At 40.1% G+C, this 16,481-nt stretch overlaps 2 protein-coding genes across 3 annotated transcripts; one reads left to right on the top strand and one right to left on the bottom strand.

Moving 5' to 3' along the window:
* Nucleotides 1-498: 498 nt before the first annotated feature.
* On the top strand, nucleotides 499-1,892 carry gig2p (grass carp reovirus (GCRV)-induced gene 2p). The gene is made up of 2 exons (XM_080894083.1): nucleotides 499-583; nucleotides 1,117-1,892. The coding sequence occupies exon 2, from the start codon at nucleotides 1,147-1,149 to the stop codon at nucleotides 1,825-1,827; it is 681 nt and encodes a 226-aa protein (XP_080750209.1). The 5' UTR covers nucleotides 499-583; nucleotides 1,117-1,146; the 3' UTR covers nucleotides 1,828-1,892.
* A 150-nt stretch (nucleotides 1,893-2,042) lies between these two features.
* skic3 (SKI3 subunit of superkiller complex) lies at nucleotides 2,043-16,413 on the bottom strand. Of its 2 annotated transcripts, none has more exons than XM_080894081.1 (41): nucleotides 16,374-16,413; nucleotides 15,338-15,434; nucleotides 15,078-15,221; nucleotides 14,735-14,826; nucleotides 14,504-14,579; nucleotides 14,267-14,413; nucleotides 13,929-14,027; nucleotides 13,670-13,778; nucleotides 13,430-13,570; nucleotides 13,218-13,316; nucleotides 12,950-13,074; nucleotides 12,718-12,804; nucleotides 12,468-12,571; nucleotides 12,189-12,315; nucleotides 11,879-12,058; nucleotides 11,615-11,739; nucleotides 11,278-11,528; nucleotides 11,034-11,136; nucleotides 10,510-10,692; nucleotides 10,231-10,369; nucleotides 10,068-10,146; nucleotides 9,568-9,629; nucleotides 9,420-9,476; nucleotides 9,257-9,325; nucleotides 8,859-8,933; nucleotides 8,489-8,630; nucleotides 8,274-8,367; nucleotides 8,069-8,146; nucleotides 7,843-7,967; nucleotides 7,623-7,746; nucleotides 6,780-7,004; nucleotides 6,491-6,563; nucleotides 6,347-6,400; nucleotides 6,014-6,125; nucleotides 5,565-5,693; nucleotides 5,341-5,465; nucleotides 5,008-5,172; nucleotides 4,222-4,374; nucleotides 3,590-3,720; nucleotides 2,510-2,633; nucleotides 2,043-2,351 (listed from the first exon to the last, which is right to left on the bottom strand). In XM_080894081.1, exons 2-41 carry the CDS (start codon nucleotides 15,425-15,427, stop codon nucleotides 2,274-2,276), a joined length of 4,695 nt encoding a protein of 1,564 aa, XP_080750207.1. In that variant the 5' UTR covers nucleotides 15,428-15,434; nucleotides 16,374-16,413; the 3' UTR covers nucleotides 2,043-2,273. The 2 variants fall into 2 exon arrangements, with proteins under 2 accessions (XP_080750207.1, XP_080750208.1); XM_080894082.1 differs by having other exon boundaries at nucleotides 16,370-16,388.
* Between the last annotated feature and the right edge of the window lie 68 nt (nucleotides 16,414-16,481).

Here is a 16,481-nt window from a genome sequence, read left to right as displayed (position 1 = left end):
CTAGATCCAGTTTATGCTGCTCCGGGAGTAGTGCTGCAATATTTGGATACCAAGTAAGCACTGGGGCCGATACTAAACCTATAACGGTATCTTATCCTATCGATCCAATCACACTAGTATCAGTCCAAAACCAATACCAGTGTTGGTATCAATATTGTTGTTTTTTTCCCCAAACTTGGCAACAAAAAAGTGGCTCTACAAAGACTCAGTATGCAAAAGTAATTAGTACTCGAGCCTAACTGTTTAACTGATAACATAGCTTAAAAAAAACATCATTGTTAAAAGCACTTTGAACAATTACGAGTACAATACACGTGAAAAAGTTCGTGGCCCGTACGGGGATCGAACCCGCGACCTTGGCGTTATTAGCACCACGCTCTAACCAACTGAGCTAACTGGCCAGTGTAGGGCGTGACTTTGAGACCCTACATGGCAGAACATCTGATAGGAAACTGAAAGTTAAAGGGAGGAGATTCTCATTATAAACCTGAACAGAAAGTGGAAGTGAAAGAGAACAGACGGCTCTTCACAAAAGGCTTTAACTTTTAACTTCGTGAACTTCAATCAGCCTAAACGACACAAGGTACAGATATTTCGTTGTATTTATCGCGAGTAATCGGTACTCAGTTTTTATGACAAACCTTAGAGTCCTACTGTGTTGGATAAAAACCGGCCAACGCTAATTTAGCCAAATATTGTTTGATTTCTGCATATAATGTTAGTTCTTTTCTGGGCATCTAAATACTCAGTACTACCAAATTCGCTATATTATACAGTATGGTTTACAATATTAGGATACATTATGTAACTTTAACTGTAGACTTTAAGCAGCTGTCTTACAGTCAAGGTTTGGGGGTTTTCAGCTATTTTTTCTCAATATAGACTACTTTTTGACATAAACGAGGTACTTCTCTTGTCACGTAGACTTATATATTGAAATCTGTACAGCTAACAATGTAGTTTCCGTTGTCACAATTAACATTTGACCCAATCTGATTCACTGAGGTCAAAGTCCTGAGCTATGTGCAATAAACTGTATGCCCCGAACCTCTCCTGAATTTGTTATAAGTTACTGGCATTAATGTTCATGCCTTACATGGTTTCTGGTCTTTGCAGGGCTTAAACAGCAGCCATTTGTGAAGCAGGATGTCGCTACAGTTCTTTGGATGGGAGGTTACCTATGATGATGAGTCTCCCAGTGTGGAGCTGACAGCCTCCCAGGCACCAAAAGATAAGGGTGTCTACACCATGTACCATGGTACCAGCATTGCCAATGCACGTCTCATCCTTGCCAGTGGCTTTCAGCAGTCGCAGGGGGGCATGCTAGGAAAGGGTGTGTACGTCAGCCGTGATAAGAAAAAGGCAGAACGTTATCCATTGAACAACAGCCCTGCAGACCGTGTGGTCCTCAAGTTACACGTGCGTGTTGGCCGTGTCAAACGCATTGACAAGGACAACCATCCTATGCAGTACACTTGGAGCACGCAGGGATATGACACTGCTTGGGTACCCCCTAACTGTGGGATGAAAGCTGTGCCCAGCGGCCTGGAAGAGGACTGTGTGTTCGACCCCAAAAGAGTGACAGTCGTGGGCATTGCAAAGGCTCCACACAATGTGCAGACAGAACTTCAGCAGCTGGTGACTAAGAACATCAGCCATTCCAGCACAGTCCCGGGTGGAGTAGTGCATGGTGCTACTGCTTTGGACGTGTGTTCACTATGCAAACGCAGGCAGCAGCAGTCGCCACACATCACGACACCATGCTGGGGCTGTGGGCAAAACATCTGTATTCTTATGAGCAAACATGTATGTCCAGTTAGCGTTTGAGAGTGAGTGACACGGATGGATTCACATATATGATCCGGCAGAGTGTCAGAAAAAAGCTCAAAAATGCATATGACTCAAAGTTTCTTCTGTTTCTTCAACTTTAGGGATGTTTGAATATTGTTTACAAAGTTTTATGTGAATTTTAAAAGTCACTGCTCATTCTAATTTACACTGCTGTCTTTTATAGTTTACATGTAATCAAGATGAGACAATCGTTAGATATTGAGAAAATGTCTTTATTTAGCCTTGAATGTGGATGCGGTACCTGCATTTTAAGCACATTTTGAAATATGTGACAATCATAATTTCAACTTACTGAGGTGATTAGATCATGTAAAGCCATTAAAGCCATTATTTAAAGACCCACTGATAGTGGTGGTTTTTGTCTGGTGATAAACCTGCTAAGCAATGTGATTTCATAAAGCATAAGGAGATGGATGCAAAGTTCAGGATGAAGAGTTGAGGACTGAATGAAACTCCAGTAATCTTTGATCTCCGTTCATTTTGGCATGTTGCAATAGGACCTGCAAAAAGAAGTGGTGGTAAACGATTACAAAGGCAAGGACCAAGAATAATCACTTTTAGTTTAACTATGTGTATGCTGTCACCATTTCCACAAACGTTTCTCCCAAACAAATGTTCCTAAGTGGTGTCTGCAGGAATGAGGTAGCTGCATGTTCACCTTCATGAGTTCCTCGTCGTTTTTGGCATGCAGGTGTCTCAGGAGATACCAACTGGCCACCTGCACCACTGTTGCTGGTATATCTTGAATGTAAACCAGCCTCTCTAGCAAGCGTCTTGTTTCCCTATAGAAGACACAGCAGACACGAACAAACGTATAACATGATTGCTATCCATTAGGCAGCCTGTTCCCATGTAAATGTTTCTCTTCCTTTTTTGGATGCTTCCTTTACGGGTCACCAAAGAGGATCATCTGCCTCTATCTTACCATATCCCCAGCATCCTCCTTTGTTACACCAACCCTCTGCATGTCCTTCTTCACTACATTCATAAACTTTCTCTATTGTCTTCCCCTTTTCCTCCTACATGGCAGTTCATTATCCACAATAATGTATCCACAATCTCTACTCAGCCCATGTCCAAAGTATCTCAGCCTTGCCTCTCCAACTTTGTCTCCAAAACACTCGACATGAGCTATTCCTCTGATGTCCAACTGCAGCTTGGACTCCTGTCTTTTTGTTGGGGCCCTTGTCCGTACGTCATAGCAGGTCTAACTACTATCTGCTATCCTGTCACAAATCACCCAGATACTTGTCTCCACCTGCTCCACCTCAGTCTGGCCTGATACTGTAACTGTTATCTCTCTTCCATCAGTATTGACTAATATGAAATGAAATGAAAAGAGCTCCTGATACTGTGATTATGCTTGGCACAGAAGTTTCTGCAGCATTTCTCAAGGAATTTAGCCAGGTCATGGTTGGCATATCTGCTCAGCTCAGCATTCTCATGAATGTACTCTAATTAACCGTACTGGCAGTCCTCTGAGGGTGACAGAATGCTATAATACTACCAGGACATAAAATGTTGCTTTGCAGTTCCAAAAGTACCAATATATTGAAAAGACAGATGGAAGCATGGATTTGAAGTTTTAAGAATCTTATGTTTCATTTAATCACTTAAGCCGTTAAATTAAACATCTACAGGGATAAAATCATTTGCATGGCTATGTGGGCTGACCAACAGCACTGCAACCTGCACCTCTATGTACGTAAATAAACTTAGCATAAGGAGCTGCACCGACCTAGCAGCCATCTTTGTCACAAACTGGAGCAGAGCCTGGAAAAGAAGGGCCACAGGGGATGAGTCCAGCTTCAAGACCTCAGTAGTAGCTTCCAGCACCAAGTCCTTCCAGTCATTTCCTGGGACACCCACCTTAGAAGTCAGATCACACATGGTTCAGAGAAAACTAGGAAAGAGAAATCTGCACAAAATAAATACATCTAGTAAAGGTGTAATACGTCAAGCTACATTAATTCCAAACAACATGTGTAACACATGCACTAACTTTGGATACAAGCAAAAAGCTCTATTTAGCAATAGCGTCTTGTCAGCCACTTAGCCTTGGCTGCTCATCCTATGATTCATCAATCTTTTATCTCCTCTACTTTGAATCTGTCCTTACTTGACAGGGGTGTAAAAAAAGAGCCGACTCTGGCTTTTTGTGTGTATTCATTGAATTTTGTAATTTTTATGAAACACAACTGAGTCCTTATTGCTAAAATGCTACCTCTGGAACAAATAAATACATTATTCCCTAAATAATGCAATATAACATTTGTTGTTTGTATTGCTACAGTACAATCCTGCTTTAATAGCTGTAATTTCACACCTTAAAATTGTAGATCCTGATTTGAATCCCAAACATATACTTACCATACAAGGCCCGAGAGCTAGCAGGGCTAGTCGGAGGAGGCTGGCTACCTGACAGCTGTGCATGCCAAGCTGCGAGGCCAGCTGGAGACTCTGTCTGTAAGCCATGACCGCCTGAACCAGTAGGCCCTGGCTGCGATACACCTCAGCCAGCCACTGAGCAGAAGGAAGCAGAAGAACAGAGGAGTCACAAAATGAATGAAGATGATTTGGATCAGAGACAAGAATTCACTGAGTGACAGGTGGGGGAGAAAATATGAGAGGATAAGCATAATTACTGTTTTAAGATGCCATTATCTTCATCTAATCAAAAGATAACATGGCTAGAAGAATACTTATAACTACATAATATTGACATTTTCATTAGAATATTAATAATGAAGCTCAAATGCTATATTTTTCATTCTCCACATATATACTGTCACACGGTAGCACCAACTGCCAATATGTTCAAGGCTTTTGCTGCTACCCTGTTACTGGTAGCAACTACTTGATGTTAAGTTCAGCAATTTGAGGTTTTCAAGTGAGGTAAAGAATGTTCAGAGTCTCAGTGAAAGCAAGAGAAAATGGCAGTAGAGGAGAAAAATAACATAATTTTAGCATGAGAGCAAAACCTTTTTTTCCAATATGCTGTCTTATCTTTTGAAATATCTATGTTTCCATTTTTAGCGGTTTTCAAACTTACAATTAAAATACTGGTAATTGAAATCAAAGAAGACATCATCACTTAGTCACTCTAGCCTTGCTGGAGTACTTTAAATGGATAAGCGGGTAAATGTAAACGCTTACATGCCATGCCCCAAGGTTGGTAGGGTTCATCATCACAGCACTGCTGAGCTGCTCCAACACAGGCTCTGGGAGGACAGTACCACCATCAGTCATAAGGAGGCGCTGACACTGCACCTGCCTCAGTGATAACATCACTGCTGCATGCTCAGGGGACACATTCAAGACCTGTGATAAAGGTAAAACTGTGTCAAAGGTGGCAGAGTTAAATATATTGCCAGAATGGACAAGATTAGAAATGGCTATCTGAGGGACAGCTCAGCTCAGTGTACCTCAGTGTTTTGGAGACAAAGTTAGAGGTGTGCACACAGTGTGTGTGAGTCCCCAATATCCTACCTGTGTGCAAAGGACCTCTGCTTGCTCTAGCTGTCCCTCCAGCATGAGACCAGTCACTGCCTGTTGTAGTACCCATCCTTCCAGAGCCTGAGCTAGAGGCCGCTCTATTTCATCCACACTACGCACTGAGACACAAAACCGCAAAAAGGTGTTAGCTACACAGTCAAATACGCAGAGACAAGTACACAAATGGGGCGACAGTAAAAGAGCACCAGTGAGCATACCTTTCTCAGAAACCACAGACATAAGGGTCTGCTGCAGCGCTTGTCTGCGAGGAGCAGAACCAGAAAGATAACAGGAAGTGTTTTCAGTGTAACAAGCAGCCATTAATCCGGCCCACGTTGCTGGATCATCTAAAGTAGAGAGCAGAATGACGACTCAAATACGTATAAGCAAGTATCTCACACACCCGTGTTCTTCAATAAATGTCACATGCAAAACAGCCATTTTTTCTATATAGGTAAGGTTACACTCCACTGATATAAATAAACATTAACAAACCTTCCTGGCAAGAAAAGGAAATGTATTTCCTCAATCTAATTGAATTTAATTGTTCTAAATTAGAGAATTAAAAAAATTTTTAATTGTATTTGTTATTTATATTTCCAGCTTTAAAAGACAATAAAAAGAATATCATGTTTATCGTGTGTAAGAAAATAATGTGTGTGTTTACCAGGACAGAGCAGCACAGCTCTCTGCATAGTCTTCAATGCATTCTTCTGACTGTCCTCTCCAGAGTGTCTGCCACTGGCCAGCTGGTTCACTCCACTGTACAACAACGCCCTCTGCAGTCACACAAGTTACGTCAACCGTTTAACATGCAAACAATGTAAATATATGGGTAAAATATACCTTTTGGATGTTTCGGTTTTTAAAAGTTTTAAAATATGTCTACAATGTACAAAAACTGAGAAAAAGAAATTACTGCTAAATTAAATGGGCCAGTTAGATTTTTTTAAAGGTTTACCGGAGAACACAAGACATAAGATAAAAGTCACATTTTTACCTTTCCTTGGGTCATACTGGAGAGACAGGCAACATGGCCAGCTACTGCAGCACCCTGTGAAATAAACAAGTGAAAAACATGAACCCCAATGAACCAAATGTGTTTGAGCATATTTGATTTGTCAGGCTTAGTACACAGGCTTACATTTGCCTTTCTAGGGTAGTACTGTGGAACCACTCTGGACAGAAGCGCCCACAAAGAAGCATTTCCAGGATTGCTATAAATAAATCAAGAAAACATGGAAAGTTGTTAAATTTATGATCTGTTGCTGCAGTGTCTAGGGTTGTTGCAGTTGTGGTTGATTGTTTTGTTTGATCACTAGAGAGTAGAATAAAATGCATATAGTGTAAAAGAGTACATACCAGCAAAATTATTTGTTTTTTGAAGTAAAGGCAAGCTTATCATTAATGCAAATTTCATTAAAGGGAAATACCTGTGCACAGCTCTTGAAACCTCCCTTGGCACTGCACTAAAATTCCCCTGCACAGCCAACAAGGTGCAGGTGAGTAGACATCGCTGCTCGATAGCACTCCCAGAGGCTGAACCTTGCTTTAGGAGCTCAGTAAGCGCAGCAGCAGCAAGTGTAGCATCACTGTTGGCCAGTCCGAGCGCACATAAACAAACCAGGGACTCTGAAATTGGCTCCTTTAACATTGAACTATGGGAACAAAAAGTAAAAACAAATAGTTTCAGCTAAAATTCAAGACTAGTACAAATATTATTTATATCTATCTATCATTAGATGGTTTCAAAATGTTTCCCATGACATAATTAAATTGTTTTCTTGACAGTTTTCCTGAATAACAGCATATTTTTAAAGTAGAAACCTATCACACGTATCTATTTTTGATTTATTTTTATGGTTTACACAGCCAGAGCTTATGTGTAGATACTGGGCACAGACTCCCAGTGGCATGCAGATAAAAATAAAAAATAGGAACCATTTGTGGCAAGTCTAAACCTGAAAAATGACAGTATGTGCACAATAAAATAAGCTCTTCCAACCAAAGCATAGAGCACAATATAAGTGATTAAAGGAGATTCAAATGTTTTGTCCTTCAGGTTCAGCAATACTGGCAAGCAAAACGCTCTTTTTACAATCAACATTAAAACATAAAACAAAAACCAATAAAGCTTTCTGATCTTTTTTTTTTTTTTTTTTAATACTAGCAAATATTGAAAATGAACGATGGGAAAAACCAACATTATTGATTAAAATGACAGATAAATAGGACATAAAACTAGTACAATCCATAAAACACTCACTACGACTCACCATTTAAACAGCAGAGTCTTGGCTGAGTCTAGGTTACCCTGCTGGTGCTGCAGCAGGGCCAGAGCTGTCAGTGTATAAGCCTTTTCCTTCTCACTAGAAGCCACAGCCAAGGCGCGTTCATAGGCTATAATATATACACACATGCAGCAGTTTATTCACAGCCCCTTTGACATGTAAACACATATGAAATCTCTTCACTTTGGTGTTTTCCAGTCCTTACCGCTGATGCTGTCTGAGATGAGTCCTGCCTTGCAGTAGGCCAGAGCCAACCCAACCAGGTCACTGAGCTCTTGCAGTGGAGTGGAATTATAAACATGCACAGCCTCCTCCCACTGACCTGAAGTGCTGGAAAAGCCAGAGCGGAACATAAAAAAGTGACATTTAGGATAAAAGATAAGCAATTTGAAAAAATAGTTTAAGTATATCATAATGAGACAGCTGGTTACCACAATGCACGGCCATAGCTGCCCAGAGAAAATGCCAACTCTTCTGAAGAGGATGTGGACTGAAGTAGTTCAACCGCTCTGAGGAAGCATATTGGATTGCAAAAGGTCAATTGAAAACCCAATATATATAACATTATGTTCCTTCTCGGTTATACTGCTTCATCAATTAGAAAGCAGAGACAGTCAGTGTATTTCAAATACATACCTCTGGTAAGCCTGTAAAGCCTGTCTCTTCAGCTGCAGATGCTCATTCAGATAGCCCAGCATAATGAAGGCATCAGGATCTGATTGAATCCTTTCTGAAAGAGATGCAAAAAAATATACAAATAACCAAAAAGTCTGCCAGTAACACATGCAAAGCTAAGTGAAAACCACAACACCTGTGGATCCTGTGTGCAAATCAGTACGCAAGACATGTACCTGTGTACTTGCTGAGCGCCACCTGAGCAGCAGAGATGGCATTCATCTGCACGATGTTGTAACGGTACAGTTCTGAGTCTCTGTTGCTCTTATCCAGCAGCGTGGAGCAAACCCAGAAGGCATATCCTTTCACGCCTTCCATCTGACGGAGAAACATGTCAGGATTGATAAGGAAAGACAGAAATGACGGGAATATCAAGTCTGACAGAGCAAAGCAAAACATCACTTTGTGTTGTACCATGCCATCATTACTATATCCTTACAACTAAAAGGCTTGGAGCTTAAAACTAAGCACAGCGACTAAGAAAGGTGAAGCAAACACTGTTATTATCTTGCTAATAAGTGGGTATTACAATAGCAGGTCACGCACATGTGTGCTGAGTTCAGTGGTGTGCCTGAAAAGATCCATGGTGTCATAGCTTCCCACGCGTTCTGCTATCAGCGCCTGGTAGGAGGACAAAGGATGAAACTATAATTTAGACAGATAAAGACAAAGAGGCCAAAAAAGTCACAGTGTTATGCCAGTACTTTCAGTGTAATCAAACTTTATGGAGCTCCCTCACCGAGCAATGATGTCTTTCACATTCCTTACTACTCCAAAAATACAGCCCAAGGAATAATTTTACCTCTCTCTGCTAGTTGTGGCTTTGAATGTATATGCATTTATTAGAAATAGTATACATTCATCAACAGTGAACCGTTGCCTGTAATGTGATATTTTCTTGGCTTGGGGGCTTTCAAGTTATCAATAAATGCTGAGAGTGGTACCTGTCCGATCCAGCAGTTGACATAAAGTGGCTCCAAAGACTGAGCAATCTTGAAGGCCTCGTGTGCAAGCTAAAACAATAAATCCACATTTGAACAATGAAAATGTCATCCACCTATGTTAAAAACAGAAGAAATATGTAGCATAAACCAAGTAATCACATACCTCTATATTTTCCTTCTTCAGATACAGGCTACCAAGGTTTGTCCAGGCCACAACATTCTGCAATGACATTTAAGAGTAACGTAAAAACAGCAGAATATTTACTACCGTAATACTTTATTAATCTCTACAGCAAATGTGCCGTACGTACATTAGGCTCAACTTGGATGGACTTGATGAAGCAATGCTGAGCCAGAGCATAGTTCTCAAGATCTGATGTGAGAAAAGAAGGAGAAAATATTTTGTTCTTTTTTGTAAAGATTGCTTAGAAGTATATAATTATTTATAATCGTAAAAGGTTTTGTAAAAATGATTGCACCTTCTTGTAGACTAAAAATCTTGAGGTGACTTAAATGAAATGAAATGTATTCATAAGATTTGCTTTTCTATTTTTGTAACTTAACAACATATTTATCAAACTTAAGTCCATTAAGTTGAGAGACCTTAGTACTCTTGTCAGAGAAATAAAGATATTTTTCAAATGCCACAACATTTTGACTCTTTTTATGTAGAAATAATAACAGGCAGAGCTTTCAACAGACTTCAGGGAGACGATGTTGCTTCATTCCTAAGTGCAAAAGTAAGGGAAATAAAACAAGCTATACAGGCTTTTACTCTAAAAACACAACCGTTACCTGAGAATGTCGTTACCTTTGTTCATGGAAACAACTCCCAGGGCATTCCAGTAGCTGTGGTTGCTGCTGTCCATCATGATGGCTTTTTTTAAGCACTGCATAGACAAAAAGACCATGAGATAGAGACCTCTTTCTGGAACAAACAATGCAAAGATGTTGTACAGGGTTCGGCAAATAACCTGCTGGGCCTTCTCTATGTCCATAGCTGGGGAGTTCTGGTCATTCTGTGTAAGGCTGGCCTGATGATAATAGTTGAGCCCTAAGTCATACCACCGACTGGCAACTTCAGGCATCAGTTTCAAAGCATGAGCATAGCACCTGTGGCAAAACATATCAGTTTCAATTTCTGCTTGGCTAAAAGGGGCAGGTAGGATAAGCAATGTAAAAAAAGCACAAATATATAGTACTAACTATTCTTATGCATTATCAGCCTTATAATGATATGATAATGGCCATACCTCTCACCAACTTTTAGTGTCTGGGCCTGGTTGAGCATTTGGCTCTCAGTGTTGGCATCTAAACCAGCAAGTAGGGCTGGCACTATAACCTTGGCTCTGTTTGGGGAGACGGTGCTAACTGCAGTGCAAGCATCGCCCAGCAGCTTCCACAAGCAGGAAAGGTCTGGTCGCAGCTGTACAGCTCTGGAGATCACAAAGTAAAGAATCTTAGAAAAAGACTACGTGTGCTATGCATAATGTTCAGAACCACCAGATGAAGTATCGAGGAACAGCCCTACAGTAAACGCAGGAGCTCTTGACCAGCAACAAGATAAGTGTTGGAATAAAGTTCAACTTTTGCCAAATAATGTCAAGTGGTATAATAAATAGATTCGTCAATCAAATGTCAGTATATTCACCGCCAAAAGGACCATTACTGCACCATAGCTTCACTAGCAAGTACCTGTTTGCTGTTATAACAATATTACAGATGTCATATATAGAGCGTTTAGGGTTCGCGGGTTGAATGAGTGTGTTGTCATTACCTGAAGAGGTTCTGTATTGCTTGCTGAATGAGGTCAATGGCTCCTCCATCTCTGCAGTCCTGCATTAAACTTTTTGCCAGAGACAGCTGACACTCCCCAAGACCTGAATAAAAGACCATGTTAAGTAAAATTAAATGCCCAGATTTAGACATATCACTCCCTGAAGATGTGCAATAAAATACCTAATTGATTACATTAAATCAAATAAAGTGCATCTAAAGGGTACAATGAAACATTCACTTACCTTTAAGAGCAGGGACATAGTCCTGCTTTGCTGTGATCAGCAAGTACTCTGCGACAGCCTCTTTGAACTTGCCCAGAGTCTGTTTGATTGCAGCAGCCTGGTAGACACTGTAGATGGAGCAGGGCTGAAGCTGATGGGCTTTACCAAAAGCTTTCAGAGCTGCTGTGAAGCTCCGGCGGTTTAGATATGCTTCACCTAAACACTCCCAACACACCCAGTCCTCTGGGTCTGCTCTTAAAGCGGCCTGCAGGCTAAAATTAGAAATAAAATATTCAACAGCACTTATACACTTAGACCGTGGTAATAAATTTAGTTGTCTCAGATGTGTAAATCTTACTCCGCTATGGCCTGTTGATTTTCTCCAACTTTCAGGTAGTATAGGCCTCGTCTCATCCAGGCCCATTTAGCCGAGCCTGGAGTGGCTTTCTCTAACACAGACTGAAGAATGGCTAAGGCAGCGTCCTGTGTCAATCAGCAAAGAGAGAAAGAAGGCACAAAACGGGGAAAAAACTTGTAAGGAGACTAAAGGCAATAGCAAGGAGCCAAACAAGACGCCCGATTCTCAGAATTTGGTGACTTTTTCACCCCCAAGACAACTCACCATGTCTCCCTGCCCCATACTGAGATCCACCGAGGCAGCGCCAGACTCCACATCTTCACTGTCCAGCTGAAAGGCCTTTTTGTAGCAGCCTTGTGCACGGCCATAATCCTTTGCAATGTCCCGATAATAATGCCCCAGGTAGCGAAATACACAGCCAAGGTGTGGATCTAGCTTTGCAGCCTGAAAAGGGCAAAACAGGCCTTTCAAACTAAAATGTCATTCATCTCTTATTTTCAAAGACCGACCCATTAGCACCTGAATTCACCTTTCCTACCACATACACAAAACTTTCAATAATAATTTCACAAACCTTCAGCAAATGTGTGTGAGCTTTGCTCCGGTCTTTACGGGTCTCTTCTCCCATGTCCCAGTAGAGCTGTCCAAGCAAAAAAAAATACTCTCCACAGTCTGGGCTCTGACTTGCAGCCTTTAGGAAACTACATTAAAAAAAATACAAAAAACAGTTTGGTGGGATGAACCAAATTATTTTATGCCATGCAAATGGGCTCTTTTACGTAAGTTTAAGACAGTAGACTGCCATAGAAAATACGAATAAAAAGATTTATTCGTCTTTTTTTTTTTTTTTTACCTCTGCTCTGCCAGCTGCTTTTCACCTTTAACCATGTGCACCAGTCCTCTCAGAGCCAATCCTTGGGCTAGGTTTGGGTTGGAAGCCACCAGTTCTGATGACACCTATAAAGAACAGACTAGTTTACTGCTGGCCAGTTCATCAGTTCACCAGACACATACTCCTTGCGTCCTGCAATCATAACTTAGTTAAAATAACAGAAATATGTTGTTTTCATTGACAGAATCAGTAAGTATTCATTTAATTCAACCTTAAGTGCTTGGCCAGTCTGTCCCTTGTTAAGGTATGCACGTCCTTTAAGGGCTAACAGAACGGGGTCTTTTTCAGCTTCTGGAATCTAAAAAACAAACAGACACAGATGTGGCATTTCCTTTGATGTTATATCAACACTTACAGCTTCTAACAATCTCCACAACAATTTTATTAATTAAATACTATAGCTATACAATGCTGTTTAAAGCGAGCATTTACCAACTCATTACCTGTTTAAATGTCTCCAAAGCCTGCTCTCCAGCTTTCTCTCCTCCACTTCTCACTAAAGCCTCTAGTTTTAGTCGAAGAAGTCTGATCCTCAGCTCCTTCTCTTCAGAGTCACACACATTCAAACCTAATAAAAAAGGACACACACTGAAGTGTCTTTTTCAGGGATTAAAGACATTGATCTTTAAAGTCAGTACTTAAGACCCTTTTTAGTCACCCTCTTTTTAATTAAATATTGGTGATGTCTTGAGTGGACACAGTTAAATATACCTTGTGAGCATGATGTAGCGCTGTCAGCGTATCTGTAAATTTTAAACTGGGCTTCAGCCAGACTGTACCATCCTGTAGTTGAGCTCATTTTCTTCAATCCTAATAAAAGTGGAGGAGACAGATAATGAATAAAAATGACCATCGAGAGCACATATTAAAGGATAAAGTGTTAAGGTATGTTTTTTACATTGTTTGTTACTGTGACAACTCACCTTGTGTAAGGTCATCAATGGCATCTTTATACCTTCCTTCCAGCAATGTTTTTGTGCCCAGACACAAATGACCCAATCCACTGTCAGGGACCAGGTCCATGAGGCGGGAGAAAGAGCTAACTGCCTCCTCATTAAAGTTTCCTTTGGAGAAACGAGAAGAAGATACATATGACTCTGCCATTTATGAACATCCATTATGAATACAAAAAGGCAAGGATTTTCTTTTAAATGTTATTTTACCTGTTTTAAGGTAATGATGACAAAGAACCTCAAGAGGATAACTTTGGTTGGGGTAGAGGGAAATCATGGACTGACATGCTGCAGTCATTCTGGCTTCTTCTTGTGGTAGCTGCAGTAAGACCAGATTCATGATTAACAGGTCATTTTGAGAAGCATAACTACCTATAATGAGCTGGCCTTTTTGGATACACATTTCCAGACTCTAATGATCCTTAAGTTTCTGTGATAGTTAGCTAGACATAAGAGAAGATGCACTTACTAGAGAAAGACATTTGACATAGTCAGCTGAGACCTTCTTGTGGTCCTCTCCTGGTACAGGATCGATGAGAACCAGAGCTTTCTCAAATGCTGTGATTAACTGATAAGCACAAAGAAACCAAGAACAGCATTGATGTGTGTGCAGTAGGAAACACCATGAAGACTTTTGCTTCTCGTAATCAGTGGGTGGTTATGATATGTAGAAGTTATGGCGAGCCAGCTGTAGCCAGCCTATTACATTGGATTTTGTTAGAAGACATGAATCTCAAGTACTGTAAAGTGTTTACATATAAAGGAAACATAATGTTGATGAGTTAAAAGTCCACATTTTGGTCTTACATGCTGCTGAGTTTCACTATCCTGCTCCACCTCCTTAAGACAGTCTGAGGGGAGCTGGGTCATCTTTTGCAATAGCTGCACTAACTCCTTTTTATCCACGGGTTCTTCTTCCTTCAGCTGTATGAGCTGCAGCCAAACCCTGGCCAGCTGTTCACATACAGAAACATATTCACATGTGTTAAAAACATAAAACACACACATAGACAATCTATTTTCATTAGTCTTGAAACTGCATACCTTTAAATATTCTTTGTCAGACTCATAAATTTCTGTCAGTTTGTTGATCACCTCATAACATTTGTTTTTGTCTGAGCTGCAAATCGAGAACATGATGAAAAATCAGTAACCGCATAATATTCTGTCACAGTGTATTAATTACTTTCAATTTGATTTTTTATTAATCATTATTTTTATCTGTTTTATATATTTATAGGAAACTTCAGGTAATAAAATGTTTCCGTATATTACCTTGCATACAACTCAACAAGTTTCTGGTAGACATTAGGCAGCTCAACCTTGAAGTCCCACTGATCAGTCTTATCATACAAATTTGCCAAGCCCTTAAAGAAAGAACAATTATTCAGACTGTGCATTATTAATAGAGGACAGAGAGGAGAGAGGTATTTTATACGGGATGACATCCTGAGTAAAGATGAATCTATTTTTTAAAGAAAAAAAATCATAGAGGCATGCAGATTAAATCTGAAGTAATTTCAACTGGTTATTATTATCAAATTAACCAATCATAGTAGCGTAGTATTAAATGGCTAGAGAGAACAGTTATCATTAACTAATACATTCTGTACCTTACCTGCCAAGCCAGCAGCTGCTCCGGCTCCAGCTCCACTGCCTTTTTATAGGCTGCCTGTGACTGATCCGGTTGATCCAGTTCACTGGCTGACAAGCCGATGAAGACCCAAGCATTGTAATTGTTTTTCTCAATTTTCAAAACAGTCTAAACCCACAATGCAGAGAGGAAGGTCAATTTTACATTTTTACTCCTAGTATGTCTGAGAAGAGCATATTACATTTTCAACTTACTGTTATTTAAAAAACATTGAGATACTTTACCTTGCAGTGTTTTAGAGCTTCTTTGAATTCTTTGTTTTTAATGGCCTCTCTGGCACTTTTCAGCGCGGATTTCACTTCTTTATTAGACATCTTGTTGCTATGAAGAGACAACAAAGCAATACACCTTTCAAAAAAACAGCAAACTCTACACAATGATCAGATCTCAGTGGTTGAAAAAATGAATACAATTCAATTTTGTTTATATAGAACCAAATCACTGCTACAGTCAACTGTATAAGCTAGTTTTATAGGTAAAGGTAAAGACCCTACAATAATACAGGGAAAACCCCAATAATTAGACAACCTCCTGTGAGCAAGTACTTGGCAACAGTGGGAATGTAAAACTCCGGTTTGACAAGAAAAAATCCTCTGGCAGAACCAGGCTCAGGGAGAAGCATCCATCTGCTGGGACCGGTTGGACGTGAAGGAAGAAACACAAAAAAAAGGCACACTGCATTTGCAGTAATATGCATTGACTTTGCATTTCAGTCTGTGTGTATAGACACAGTGAAAAAGAAGTGAGGTCAGTGATTTGCAGAAAGCCCTTCACAACCAACCTATATCTATTGCAGTGTAACTAAGCAAAGGTTCAGGGTCACTTGATCCAGCCCTAACTTAAGTGTTATGAAAACGTTTGAAGCCTAAAATTTCTCTGCATATTTGTATTAATGTGGACTGGGTTGTGTTAGGAAAGAGATTATGCCACATAGTGATTTACTATATTGCAGGAGTCTAAAGTGAATTTCTATATACTGAATTTCCAGAGGAACCTACCCAAGGGATTAATAAAGTTCTATCTAACTATCTATTTACATATATTAGTAGATGATTGTCGGCTAATGCTGCTAGTGAGCAACATTAGCTTGAGCTGTGGGCTTGTTCCGATCATAAAATGCATATTTTAGAGTGCAAGTAAATTTAGAACCATGGTTTACACTTAATATTCAACTTTCTCAATTGACCGAGTTAACTTTAACCCCTGTATCTTTTGAAAATGCGTAAAAATAAAAAAAACAATAAAAGTTGGATCACCTACTGTTTACATTGACAGCTTGCGGAGCCTGCTCCCTTCTCCAGCTGACCCGGAAGTAGAAGAAAAGTAACGAGACTGGACTTTCAAAATAAAATTCAAAGCGGCGCTTCA

The sequence above is a fragment of the Rhamphochromis sp. 'chilingali' genome, assembly GCF_963969265.1.
Source record: "Rhamphochromis sp. 'chilingali' genome assembly, chromosome: 10".
NCBI lineage: Eukaryota > Metazoa > Chordata > Actinopteri > Cichliformes > Cichlidae > Rhamphochromis > Rhamphochromis sp. 'chilingali'.
This window is presented reverse-complemented; position numbering and strand designations above follow the sequence as displayed.